This window comes from Thamnophis elegans, chromosome 2 (genome assembly GCF_009769535.1).
Source record: "Thamnophis elegans isolate rThaEle1 chromosome 2, rThaEle1.pri, whole genome shotgun sequence".
Classification (NCBI taxonomy): Eukaryota; Metazoa; Chordata; class Lepidosauria; order Squamata; family Colubridae; genus Thamnophis; species Thamnophis elegans.
This window is the reverse complement of record NC_045542.1, coordinates 167,174,610-167,187,659: the sequence shown is the minus strand read 5'-3', so window position 1 is coordinate 167,187,659 and position 13,050 is coordinate 167,174,610. Positions and strand designations below refer to the sequence as shown.

The 13,050-nt window shown below is 44.1% G+C and overlaps 1 protein-coding gene across 1 annotated transcript; it reads right to left on the bottom strand.

Annotated features, from left to right (window-relative positions):
- Positions 1 to 2,008: 2,008 nt before the first annotated feature.
- On the bottom strand, positions 2,009 to 13,043 carry LOC116502561 (zinc finger protein 420-like). The gene is made up of 3 exons (XM_032208437.1): positions 12,915 to 13,043; positions 4,720 to 4,846; positions 2,009 to 4,517 (listed from the first exon to the last, which is right to left on the bottom strand). The coding sequence occupies exons 1-3, from the start codon at positions 13,041 to 13,043 to the stop codon at positions 2,392 to 2,394; spliced, it is 2,382 nt and encodes a 793-aa protein (XP_032064328.1). The 3' UTR covers positions 2,009 to 2,391.
- Between the last annotated feature and the right edge of the window lie 7 nt (positions 13,044 to 13,050).

The window sequence follows — 13,050 nt, the reverse complement described above, 5'->3', positions numbered from 1 at the left end:
CATTCCCCACCCCTTGGCATCATAGTCCCAGTCCAATCATAAGTCTTCCAAGTGTCAGGTGCAAGATAACTTCAAAAGGCATCACAAAGATGGAATGTCGGTGCCGTTAGTCCTCGCGGGAAACACCCACGCATGCATAGTCCGATCAGTCGGTGAACTCCAGAACCTTCCTCCAGCACAATGAGTAACCCCTCCCAAATACCATGCCCTCCCTCCCCGTTTCATGGCAGCTGAAGCGACAGCAAAGCAGAAGCTGACACTTAGTAAAAAAGGGCAAAAAATGAAGCAAAATTCATTTAATCAAACATCTCACTTAACAACGAAAGTTGGGGGCTTGTGGTCATAAGTTGAGGACTACCTGTACAAGATATTTGCCTCCTAGTTATACAGCTCCAAGCCTATCAGAGCATGCTTGAAGTCTGCAGAGAGAAGGTTCCTGGCGTATTCCACATTTCCTCCTCAAGAATTGCTCTTGCCATCTGGTTGAAAGAAGGAAAGAGATCCTTCTGGACTCAAAGGCACTTTTGGTTTTTCCTTACCTTTCCTGCTCCAGCCGCCTTACCTGATGTGCCCACGCCTCCAATTGAACACAATGAGTTGGGAGTTTGTAAGCAAAACGTTTATTGTGCAGAAAAAGTAACACAAGGAAATCTCCCTCAAAGCCTTTGTACCCCACCAATCGTCACTGGAGGGCTTTACACAGCATTTGCCACACAGTTTACAAGTCAGTCAGAAGGACTTGTCCCATCTCCCTTTACAGTAATCCTGGTTTTACACTAACATTTGTTAGCCTTTCTGTATACTGGTACAAGTAACATATATGTAACAGAGCTCAGCCAAGCTGTTTATTTATTAATCTATTCTAATGTGTGCACAGAGAAACCTCAACACTGTTGTAAATGTAGCTTTAGCTTTCCGTGATACTTCCTATTTGCAGCATACTTCTTCTCCGAGTCTCTCCTCTTTGGCCCTTTTGTCTTCTCCCATTCTACATTTGGGGTTCTGGTTTAGCAAGCTGAAGCATTTATGCTCTTCTCCCCCAAACTGCCAATTAATCAACATGTTCTTAACATTCATGGTTTTGCCTTAATAATAAATTGAAGGGACATAAGAGTAAGAATAATAGAATAGGTAAAATTAGTGGAACATAATAATAGTAGAATCAGTAGAATTAGTTTGTGTTTTGCTTCGTAGGAATTACTTTGCTAAGGATTGGAATTGCCTTTGCCATTTGCTTCATCAGTGATCTAACTTCTGTTATCTTATTTTTTTGTACAACTCGGTGCCTGGTGCATATCTCAAGAAGTGGGATATGTCAAGGCTTTGCAAGGTTACATTGGGATAATACCTGTGTTGCTAAGCGCCAAGACTCTCTGTTCCTTGCTCCACGGCCAATGCAGGGCTACAAGGCAGGCATGAGCTAGGAGAATTGGGTACTAAGCTGATGTCTCTGAAGCTGATGTCTCTGAAGGTATAAAAGGACACCATACTTTTCCCAAAGTGTGGCCTTTCACCGCATGCTCTTTGTCTGTATGTAATGGAATGGTCTACCCAGCTCTCCTTTGTACAAATAAAAGCTGTTACTTTTTCCAAGCGTCTTCTTGGGTCTCACTCTTTGGCATTCTGGTGACTCAAGTACATTTGGGGATCTTACAAAATAATCAATTGCTGTTTTACAATTAGTCATCAACTCACAATCATTTGTTCAGTGAGCATTCGAATGTACAACAGCACTGGAAAAAAAAAGATTTATGAATTTTTTCAAACAACTGCTGCAGCATCCCTGTGTCATGTGATCAAAATTCAGGAACTTTCCAAGTGGCCTTTATTTTTGATAGCTGGAGTGTCCCTGAGTCGTGAGATCACCGTTTGAAACCTTTCCTTAGGCAAAGTCAATGGGGAAACCACATTTATTTAGCAACCATGTTACTCATTGTATTAATGTAGCAGGACAAGTTGTAAAATGGAACAAAACTCACTTAACAACTGTCTTCCTTAGCCATGGAAATTTTGGGCTTAATTGTGGTCATAACTCAAACGCCATATGTTTTTTCTAAAGCTGGTTCCCTAAATTGTTCAATTTACCGACCAAAAAGTGTCTATATCTGAGCTGGGTATGCTAAGCCTTTAATTACTTTGTAAGCTAGGACATTAATAAAAATCAAGCACAATCAATATCATATCTCATAATACAAATCAGTTAAACACAAACAATGTTAGGTGGTGCAAACACAACACCATCCCTCCAGTTATTACTTTTGACAAAACTCTGGAGTCTCGTGTTGGTTCTTTAGTTCATTCTCTTCCATCACTTTCTCCATTCATTTCTACAGATTCTACTGGCATAATTCTGTGGACATTAAACAAATTTTGAGAATCAATACGAACCAATTAGTGTTGACTTTTCATGTTGTGCGTTTTCTTATGGTGACTAAAGTCATTCCAGGTTCTGGATTTCTTTCCACACTCCACACACTCATACGGCTTCTCCCCTGTATGAATTCTTCTATGGACCGTAAGATTCCAGCAATCTCTGAAACTCTTTCCACAGTCGATGCATTTAAATGGCTTCTCTCCTTTGTGGATCCTCATGTGGGAGGTAAGCTTGCCACTGTCACTGTAACATTTTCCACACTCCAGGCATTTATAGGGTTTCTCCCCTGAGTGAAGTCTTCTATGGATCGTGAGTGAATGATTTCGACTAAAGCTTTTTCCGCACTCATGACATGTATACGGTTTCTCTCCAGTGTGGATCCTCTTATGGATACAAAGGTAACCACTTTTTCTAAAACTCATCCCACACTCCGTGCACTTATAGGGTTTCTCCCCTGTGTGAATCCTTTTATGGCTCGTCAGTTCTCCAGAATCACGGAAGCATTTTCCACACTCTTGGCACTGATATGGTTTCTCCCCAGTGTGGATCCTGCTATGTAGGATATGCTCATTTTTTGTAATGAAGCACTTTCCACATGTGCGGCATTCATATGGTTTCTCCCCAGTGTGAAGCCTTTTGTGAACAGAGAGAGTCCCCAGCCGAGTGAAGCATTTGCCACATTCAGTGCACTTATAAGGCTTTTCACCTGTGTGGATCCTTTTATGGTTATTAAGGTGACTTTTATAACTGAAGCAATTCCCACACTCGGTGCATTGATATGGTTTCTCTCCACTGTGGATTCTCCTATGGGACGTTAACTGGCTGGAATCACCAAAACTCTTTCCACACACCAGGCATTTGTATGGTTTCTCTCCTGTGTGGGTCCGTTGGTGGGCATAAAAGTTCCTAGAATTGGCAAAGCACTTTCCACACTGCAGGCATTGAAAGGGCTTCTCCCCCGTGTGGATTCTGTGATGGACAGTAAGGTTTGTAGAGCAATGGAAGCTCTTTCCACATTCAATGCATTGAAATGGTTTTTCTCCCGTGTGAATCATCTCGTGTGACTTAAGATGAACTTTTTGCCTGAAACTATTTCCACAGTGCAGGCATTTATAAGGTTTCTCCCCTTTATGCATCCTATTATGTTTAGTTAGCGTATCAAGTCTATTGAAGCTTTTTCCACACTCCAAGCATTCATAGGGTTTCTTCCCTGTGTGAATCCTCTTATGGCATGTAAGGACACTGGGGGTTTTGAAGCATTTTCCACACTCTGTACATTTATACGGCGTCTCTCTGTTGTTCATACTGTTATGTAAATTAAAATTGCCTTTTTGTGCAAAGCTCTTTCTGCACACAGTGCAGTGATATGGCTTTTCCCCTGTATGGATCCTATTGTGGTAAGTGGGGTCATTTGCAGAGAGGAACCTCTTCCCACATTCCATGCATTTACATGATTTATTCCCAATGGGGCTTTTTTTCCGAGAATTTGGTTCATTGCTCCGAGTAAACTTCATTCTACCCTCCCTACATTGATACAACTTCTCATCTCTATGGATGCCTTGATGGGAAGTAAGGGTGGTGCTGTTTCCAAAGGTCTTTCCGCCGGTGATGCAATGATGCTGCTTCCTCTCTTCATGGACCCTCTTATGTGAAGTGAGATGATTTTTCTGCCTGAAGGTCCTTCCACAATCCAGACATTTGTGTGGATCCTCTGCTTTGTGAATCTTCTTATGCAATACAAGAGAGCGGTTTGTACTGAAGCTTTCTGCACACTCTGTACATTTGTACATTTCCCCTCCTTCTTGTATTCTTTCATGCAAAGGAGGAGGAAGGCTCCTTCTGGAGGGTTGCCTACTTTTATCCTGTTTCTCTCCAGCAGGGCTTTGGCAACAGTCACATAATCCAAATTCATCTCTGGATATTTTCCCACACCACAGACACACTTCTTTTTCTTGGCAATCATCTGCGTGCAATAAGACATTGGTATCTGCACATGGGAAACTAGACCGATTCTCCAGCTCAACCGTTAACAGGTTTTCCTCAAAACTTTGCTTTCCATACATCTTTTCTGCAACATCCTTTTTGTCTTTTGGCAAAGGTGCTGCTGCCTCTTGGCCAGAAGCCGCCATCTCCCATCCGTCATCTGCTTGCAACAGAAAAAAGAAAAGAAAAGTTAAGACAAACGTAGGTGAAAAAGGGATCAAGCACCATTGTTGTATTTGAATAGTTATCAATATTCTTCCAAACACCCATTTGTCCAAAACATTGTGGTATGCTTGTTATTAAGTTGATATAAGATTTGACCTTTCGCTACTAAATGTAAATACCTTAAGAGAATCCCTTACCTAAGGAGGCCATGTTCCTCTTGATTTCCAGCATGACCTCTTGGTATAAGGCTTTTTGCTCAGAATCCAGCAGGGCCCACTCCTCCACAGAGAAAAATACCGCTACATCCTCAAATGATACCAAATTCTGACACAGGGAGAGGACAAAAATACAACATATCCCATGATCATTCTTAACAATGAACACCTCAATGAATTAATTACATGTGAGTCTTCTTAATGAACAAACTTCAGTTTCCAAGTTGGGCAAAGGAGCCTGTTAGAATATTGAATTTAGTAGCTGGAACAGTAAAGTGTACAATAGGCCCCAACACAATTGTGATTACTTAGTTAGAGAGTGCTGACTCATGCATGATGTAATCTAACCTATGACTGGTTGCTGTTAAGTATAAAGGGGGCGTTTCCCCTTTTTCCCTTCTTTTTCCCTTCTGTGTGTTCGGTAGGATGTATTAGATTTACCTCATGATGTTCCTGACTATCTTCTGTTCTTCCTTCTCTGGATGATGACAAAGACTGCTGTAAATTTGAAGGTCCATTATATTTATATTTTTATGAAAGACTACAAAACTGTGTCAGTATCTTTAACTTCATCTGGACAGCTGCTGTGCAGTTTCTTTACAGAACATCTTCTCTGGAGAACTTTTCTCAAAATAAAGTGTCTCTGGCTAGAGATACATCTAGTTAATGTTTTATCGGTTTGGCTGATTCCACAGGAGCAGCAACCCCATATTCCTTTGTTGTCCATTGATGGGCTTGACCTTGGATGTGTTGGCTTAATCCAATACTCAGTTGATTTTACCCACTGCAGTGAGAGGATGAATCATGCCGAATGAAGGAAAGTGGGGTTCAACATTTAATTTCTATGCAAAAGAAAATCTTGGGCTTTACTTTTCACCTTGGGCTTAGTATTAGTATCATTTTGTAAAACCTTAGTAAGGCCACACCAGGAATACTGCATTCAGTTTTGTCACCACATTACACAAATATGTTAAGGTTTTGGAAAAAGTGAGGAAGAGCAACTAAGATAATTGTCAGTGTTTCAATATTTCAGAGGCTGCCACAAGAAAGAGAGGCTCAACTTATTTTCCAAAGCACCAGAAGGCAGGACAAGAAACGAGGGATGGAAACTAATCATGGAGAAAAGCAAACTGGAATTAAGGAGAAACTTCCTGACAGTGAGGACAATTAACTAATGGAACAGTTTCCCTTCAGAAGTTGTGGGCAGGAGGTTTTTAAGGAGAAACCGGACACTCACATGTCTGAAATGGTATAGGCCATGATGGCAAACCTATGGCACACATGCCACAAGTGGCATGCGGAGCCATTTGTTAGGTACGCGAGGCATTGCCCTGTCAGCTCCAGCGTGTGCAGCTCACTTCAGCCTTCATTTTAGGCTGTTTTTCACCTTCTGGAGGCTTCAGGAAAGCCCCCAACGCCCTTCGTCACCAGGTGGCCTTGGGGAGGGGGGAAAGAGCCTCTGGAGCCTAGGAAGGGTGAAAAATGGGTCCATCGTGCACCAAAAGCAGGGGGGAGGGCACACATAGAATTATGGGTGTGGGCATGCCCACGCACAACCCCCCTGTGCTCCTACCACTTTTAGCAAATGATGGGGAAAAGGTTAGCCATCAGTGGTACAGGGTCCCCTGCTTGAAACAGGGGAATGGACTAGAAGATCTCCAAGATCCCTTCCAATTGTGTTATTGGGAGACTAGCACATCTGGGGAGGGGAGGGGAGAATCCTCCTACCTGCATTGGATGTTCAACCATTGTTAATCCTCCACTACAAAGGACGGAGGTCCCGGGAGATGAAGACGAGGCCATGGGAATGTCTAGGAGTGAAAAAAAACAGCAAGGGAATAATTTGCTGTCAAACATCCTAAGGATCTTCTTGAGCATGAAGTGCAGAACGCTGATTTTAGCCTATTTCTAGGCTAACTAGGGAACCCCTTTATGTGAGTCCTTTGCAGCCACAGCAACAAGTACATAGAAGTCCACCCTGGGTGAGGGGAAAAGGGAAAGATAAGGAGGGATCAGGGATTGGATTCAGATGCAGCTTTTTCTGCCATGAATTTATGTATTAAAGAACCACAGAGGGGGACTCTGGATGCCTCAAGCAGATCCCCTCCCATATCCAGGGAGTTGTGCTGAGTTATTAATCAGGAATACTAAGTCTGGCCTGGCACCAACAAAGAGACAGAGACCAATTCTCTCTCACATATACAAATAGTCCTCAAATTAAAGTCATTCATTTAGTGACCATTCCAAGTTACAACAGCACTGGAAAACGTAACTCCTGACAGCTTTTCACACGGCCATTGTAGCATCCTCTTTGTCACCTGATCAAACACTTGGCAACTAGTTCCTATTAATGATGGTCACATCATCCTGGGGTCATGTGCTCCCTCACTGGAGGCTTTTAAAAAGGGACTGGACAGCTAACTGTCTGAAATGGTATAAACAACCCCGCCTCAAGCAGGGGGTTGGAGTAGAAGACCTCCAAGGTCCCTTCCAACTCTGTTATTCACCTTCCCTTATCAGATAATCAGAGAAGACGATAAACACTTTTCAAAGTTAGGACTTGCTTCTTGGAATAGCCTACTGTAAAAGTGAAAAAGAAAAGGCCTTTTATGGCTTTTGGACTTCTCTTCTATGTTTCTATAATGTTCACCTTCCCTTATCAGATTATCAGGGAAGACGACAGAAACACTTTTTCACAGCTGGGGCATGCCTTTTGGAATAGCCTACTGTAAAAATGAAAGAGTATAGACCTTTAATGGCTGTTGGACTTCAACTCCCAGAATACCTGACACAGCTGGCTCAGGAATTCTGGGAGTTGAAGTCCACCAGTCGTAAAAGGGCTCCACTTCCCCACCACTGGCCTAGAACGAGGTTTCTCAATCTTGGGAGCTGTAAGATATGTGGGCTTCAACACACATGGGAAATTCTGGGAACTGAAGTCCATACATCATAAAGTTGCCCGAAGGAAAGGCGATACCTTTTTTTAAATACACACAAGACTAAGGAGGCAGCTAAATTGAACAATGAAAACGAATTCAGGGATGAAAGAAACGAGGACAAAGAGATTAAAAGGTATCAGAAGGAGCCTTTACCCGATGCTCTTTCCGGAGGAGGCTCGTCCAGAGCAACTCCCCGAAACAACAGCACCTGGGAAGGATCGCCCCCTTTTCTGCCCTCCGGTTTCGCAGCCATTGAACTCCAAGCCTCCCGGATCTGAAAGAGAGTAGAGAAAAGGAAGCGACGGGAAACGATCAGGAAGGGCCAGCAAAAAAGAAATGATAATAATCTCCGCAAGGAGAATGTTGGTGTGTGCTGGAGCGATTTTAGGAGCGCCCCCAAGAAGCTGCATTGAGAGTCTCCTATCCGAGCATTTCCCAGGAAGGAAGGAAGGAAGGAAGGAAGGAAGGAAGGAAGGAAGGAAGGAGGGAGGGAGGGAGGGAGGGAGGGAGGGAGGGAGGGAGGGAGGGAGGGAGGGAGGGAGGAAGGAAGGAAGGAAGGAAGGAAGGAAGGAGCTTTTTACCTGGAGCTCGATAGGAAAAAGGCGCTTCTCTTCCTCGCCCGTCCCCCAAATTTGCTCGCAGGAAAAGATCCGCGATCGCCAACGGACACGCCCGGAACGACCCCAGGAATGTTTGCAGAGCCCAAACTGGAAACGCTCATAGCTCCTCCTCCCCTTTCCCATCCAGCTCCTCCAATTCTCTAAAGGGCGGAGAACGCCTCCCACTCGGGAGACCCCTGCCTGCCCCCTTCCTTCTGCCACGGGGGAATCGGTCCACGGTGGGGCTGGGCAACGAGTTTCGGGCTGCTTCGCTCTAGGCAGTGCGAGAAGCAAGGGAGAGAGGGAGGGGACGAAGACCAGGGATGGAGGAGGTAAGGGGACGGGGAGCAGCAAAGTTAGGTGGGAATCGCCCTTTTGGAAGAAAACTGGAGTAGGCAGGAAAAGGAGGCTGCCTTATTCACTGATCCTAACAAGGCAGTCCTCAACTGACAACATATCTCCTACAATGACCAACATTCATCTTTGTGCCATAACAACAAATAATGGCTGCTTTATAAGTAGTCCTCGACTTAACGACCATTCGTTTAGGGGCTCTTCAAAGCTGCAGTGGCCCTGGAAAAAGTGACTTACGTCCATTGCTCACACTAAAAGGGTAATTTTTGGTGGGTGGGGGTGTTATTTGGGGGTTGTCATGTGGTTTCTGGGTGTTAATGTGAATTTTGTTGTATGGGTATATTGTGTATATAGGTACAATGACAATGTAAATAAATAAATAAAGACCGTTGTAGAATCCCCATGGCCATGCAATCCAAATTCAGCCGCTTGATCACGGACTCATATTTACGATGGTTGCCGTGTCTCAGGGTCATGTTAGGCTTTGGACAAGCAAAGTCAATGGGGAAGGCAGATATTTTTAACAACCATGTTGCTAATGTTAACAACTGGGGTGATTCATGTAACAACTAGGGCAAAAAATATTGTAAAATGGGACAACATTGACTTATGTTTCTCATTTAACCACGGAAATTGTGAGCTGAACATGGGTTGTAAGTCAAGGACAACCTGTGTTTGAAGTGTTGATGGGTTGTGTCTGAGAGCAATAGGACTTGAGATGTAGACAGCCATCATTCAATCCAAAATGTCTTCCCCAAAAGAGAAGAATAAAGATACAAGGGGGGGGGGACAACAAAAACAGCTTTCTTTTGATATTATCCCCAATTGCTGTTAGTTGCGAAGTTGTGTCTGACCCATCGAGACCCCCATGGACAACGTTCCTCTAGGCCTTCCTTACCTCTACCATCCACTGGAGTCCATTTAAGATCACGCCTACTGCTTCGGTGACTCCATCCAGCCACCTCCTCTGTCATCCCCTTCTTCTTTTGCCCTCAGTCTTTTCCCAGCATGAGGCTCTTCTCCAGTGAGTCTTTCCTTCTCATCAGGTGGCCAAGTATTTGAGTCTCATCTTCAGGATCTGGCCTTCTAAAGAGCAGTCAGGATTGATCCCCTCTAGGACTGACTGGTTTGATCGCCTTGCAGTCCAAGGGACTCGCAGGAGTCTTCTCCAGCACCATAGTTCAAAGGCCTCCATTCTTTGGCGCTCAACCTTTCCTATGGTCCAACTTTCACAGCCATACTTTGCAACTGGAAAAACCATAGCCTTGACTATGCACACTTTTGTTGGCAAGGTGATGTCTCTTCCAGGGCACCGCCGCCACGCTCCGAGTTTAACTTCCAAACTCCAAAACTCGGCTGCCGAGTCTTCCAGCATCGGCCGCTGTAGGAGTGCTCTCTATGGTGGGCCGGCTGCTGGAAGACTCTCTGTCCGGAAGACTCTCTGTCCGGCAGCCCACCCACCATAGAGAGCACTCCTACAGCGGCCGATGCTGGAAGACTTGGCAGCCGAGTTTTGGAGTTTGGAAGTTATGCTCGGAGCATGGCGGCCATGGGGCCCTGGGAGAGCTGCGCAAGGGCTTGGTGAGGCTGGGAGGCATGCTTGCTGGAGGCGGAACAGACGCTTGCGCAACCCCCCTCTCCAGCCGGGCAGAGCTCCATGCACTGACCTAGGAGGTATCCCGAATGTGCCAAGCTGTGGGAGCTGGGGGGGGGGGGCGGGCAGAACACCATGTGGCTTGGCACCTTAGTGATACCCCCTAGGTCAGTAAATGGTGCTCTGCCCGGCTGGAGAGGGGATTTGCCAGGTGGCTGCTCGTGAGCATGGTTATCTCATGGCTGCTTCGCCCCTATGGCTGTGGCCGGCTCTTCAGGAGTCTGCTCACAAGGGAACAGCCGCCCACCAATCCCAAAACAATAAGCCCTCCCTGATAATAAGCCCAAGGCCATATTTCGTGGGGCAAAAGAAAATAAGACCCTGTCGTATTTTCGGGGAAACACGGTAAAAATAGTAAAATCAGTAGAATTAGTTTAACTTGCTATTTTGCTTCTGTAGGAATTGCTTTCCTAAGGATTGGAATTGCCTTTGCTATTTGCTTCTACCAGTGATCCAACTTCTGTTATCTTGTTTTATTGTACAACTCGGTGCCTGGTGTATTTCAAGAAGCGGGATATGTCAAGGCTTTGCAAGGTTACGTTGGGATAATACCTGTGTTGCTAAGCACCAAGACTCTCTGTTCCTTGCTGCACAGCCAATGCAGGGCTACAAGGCAGGCATGGGCTAGGAGAATTGGGTACTAAGCTGATGTCTCTGAAGGTATAAAAGGACACCATACTTTAGAAGAGCCAAGGTGGCGCAGTGGTTAAATGCAGCACTGCAGGCTACTGCTAGATCAGCAGGTCAGCGGTTCAAATCTCACCGGCTCAGGGTTGACTCAGCCTTCCATCCTTCCGAGGTGGGTAAAATGAGGACCCAGATTGTTGGGGGCAATATGCTGACTCTCTGTAAACCGCTTAGAGAGGCCTGAAAGGCCTATGAAGTGGTATATATAAGTCTACTGCTATTTTCCCAAAGTGTGGCCTTTCACCGCATGCTCTTTGTCTGTATGCAACGGAATGGTCTACCCAGCTCTTCTTTATACAAATAAAAGACTCTTCTTGGGTCTCACTCTGGCATTCTAGTGATTCAAGTACATTTTGGGACCTTATAAAATAATCAATTGCTGCTTTACAATAAGTTGTCAATTTACAATCATTTGTTCAGTGAGCATTCAAACGTACAACAGCACTGAAAAAGATGAATTATGAATTTTTTCAAACAACTGTTGCAGCATCCCTCCCTGTGTCATGTGATCCAAATTCAGACACTTAGCAACTGGCCTGTATTTTTGATAGTTGGAGTGTCCCTGAGTCATGAGATCAGTTTTAAACCTTTCCTTAGGCAAAGTCAATGGGGAAACCACATTTACTTAGCAACCATGTTACTCACTGTATTAATGTAGCAAGACAATTTGTAAAATGGAAAAAAAAAACTCACTTAACAACTGTCTTGCTTAGCCATGGAAATTTTGGGCTTCATTGTGGTCATAACTCAAATGCCATCTTTTTTTTTTAAAAGCTGGTTCCCTAAATTGTTCAATTTCCCAACCAAAAAGAGTCTATATCTGAGATGGGTATGCTAAGCCTTTATCTACTGTATAAGCTACGACATTAATATAAATCAAGCACAGTCAATATCGTATCTCAATCAGTTAAACACAACCAATGTTAGGTGGTGCAAACACAGCGCAATCCCTCCAGTTATTACTTTTGACAAAACTCTCGAGTCTCGTGTTGGTTCTTTAGTTCATTCTCTTTCGTCACTTTCTCCCAGCGAAGTGCTTCCTGAAGATTCTGTTTCTATTTGTTCTGGAGTGATTTTCTTCACATGGGTGTAGTAGATCCACTGGTTGATTCCTTCCAACATTAGGGAAATATGGGTGGCTGTCAACACCAGTGCTGCACTCACAACTTGCAATGTTTCCCCTTGAAATATTTCATCATCTTCCCTATATGATATCTAAGCCACCTTTCTGCACCCTAATGTTGTCTGAATGTCTAATCCCCAAGATGCTTTTTTTCAAGAGTCAACTAGATTTTGTTTTTCCTTGAAGACATTTCGCTTCTCATTCAAGAAGCTTCTTCAGTTCAGAATGGAAGAAAAATTTTGGATGAGAAGGGAAATCTCTTCAAGGGAAAAAAAAAGTCCAGTTGCCTTTTGATAAAAACGCCTTTGGGACAACCGTATCCTGGATGACTGAGAATCTCCATAGACATCTGGATGTGTTAGTTTCCAAATCACTACCTACCTTTGCTGTTTGCATTGACAACAGTTGATCAATGTTATATGTTATGTATGCTGAGAGCGTACACACCAGACACATGCCTTGTATGCCCAGTCACACTTGGCCAATGAGAGAATTCCTTCCATTCCTATTTCTATATTCTATGCTATTTCTATTCTATTCTTATTCTTTGTTATCTTATTTACTCTAGTCTAGCACAAAGATCTAATATCCAAAAGTTAATTCCTAGTTATACAAGGTAACTCTTCTTTTTAATGGATCAAGACTTTTCTGCTGCTTTGGAAGCTCTTTCCATATTCCATGCATTTCTACAGATTCTCCTGGGACACTTCTGTGGGCATGAAACTAATTGTGAGAATCAACACGAACCAATTAGAGTCATCTTCTTCTGCTGTGCGTCTTCTTATGGCGATTAAAGTCACTCCAGGTTCTGGATTTCTTACCACACTCCACACACTCATACGGCTTTTCCCCGTGTGGATTCTTTTATGGACCGTAAGATTCCAGCAATCTTTAAAACTCTTTCCACAGTCGATGCATTTAAACGGCTTCTCTCCTCTGTGGATCCTCATGTGGGAG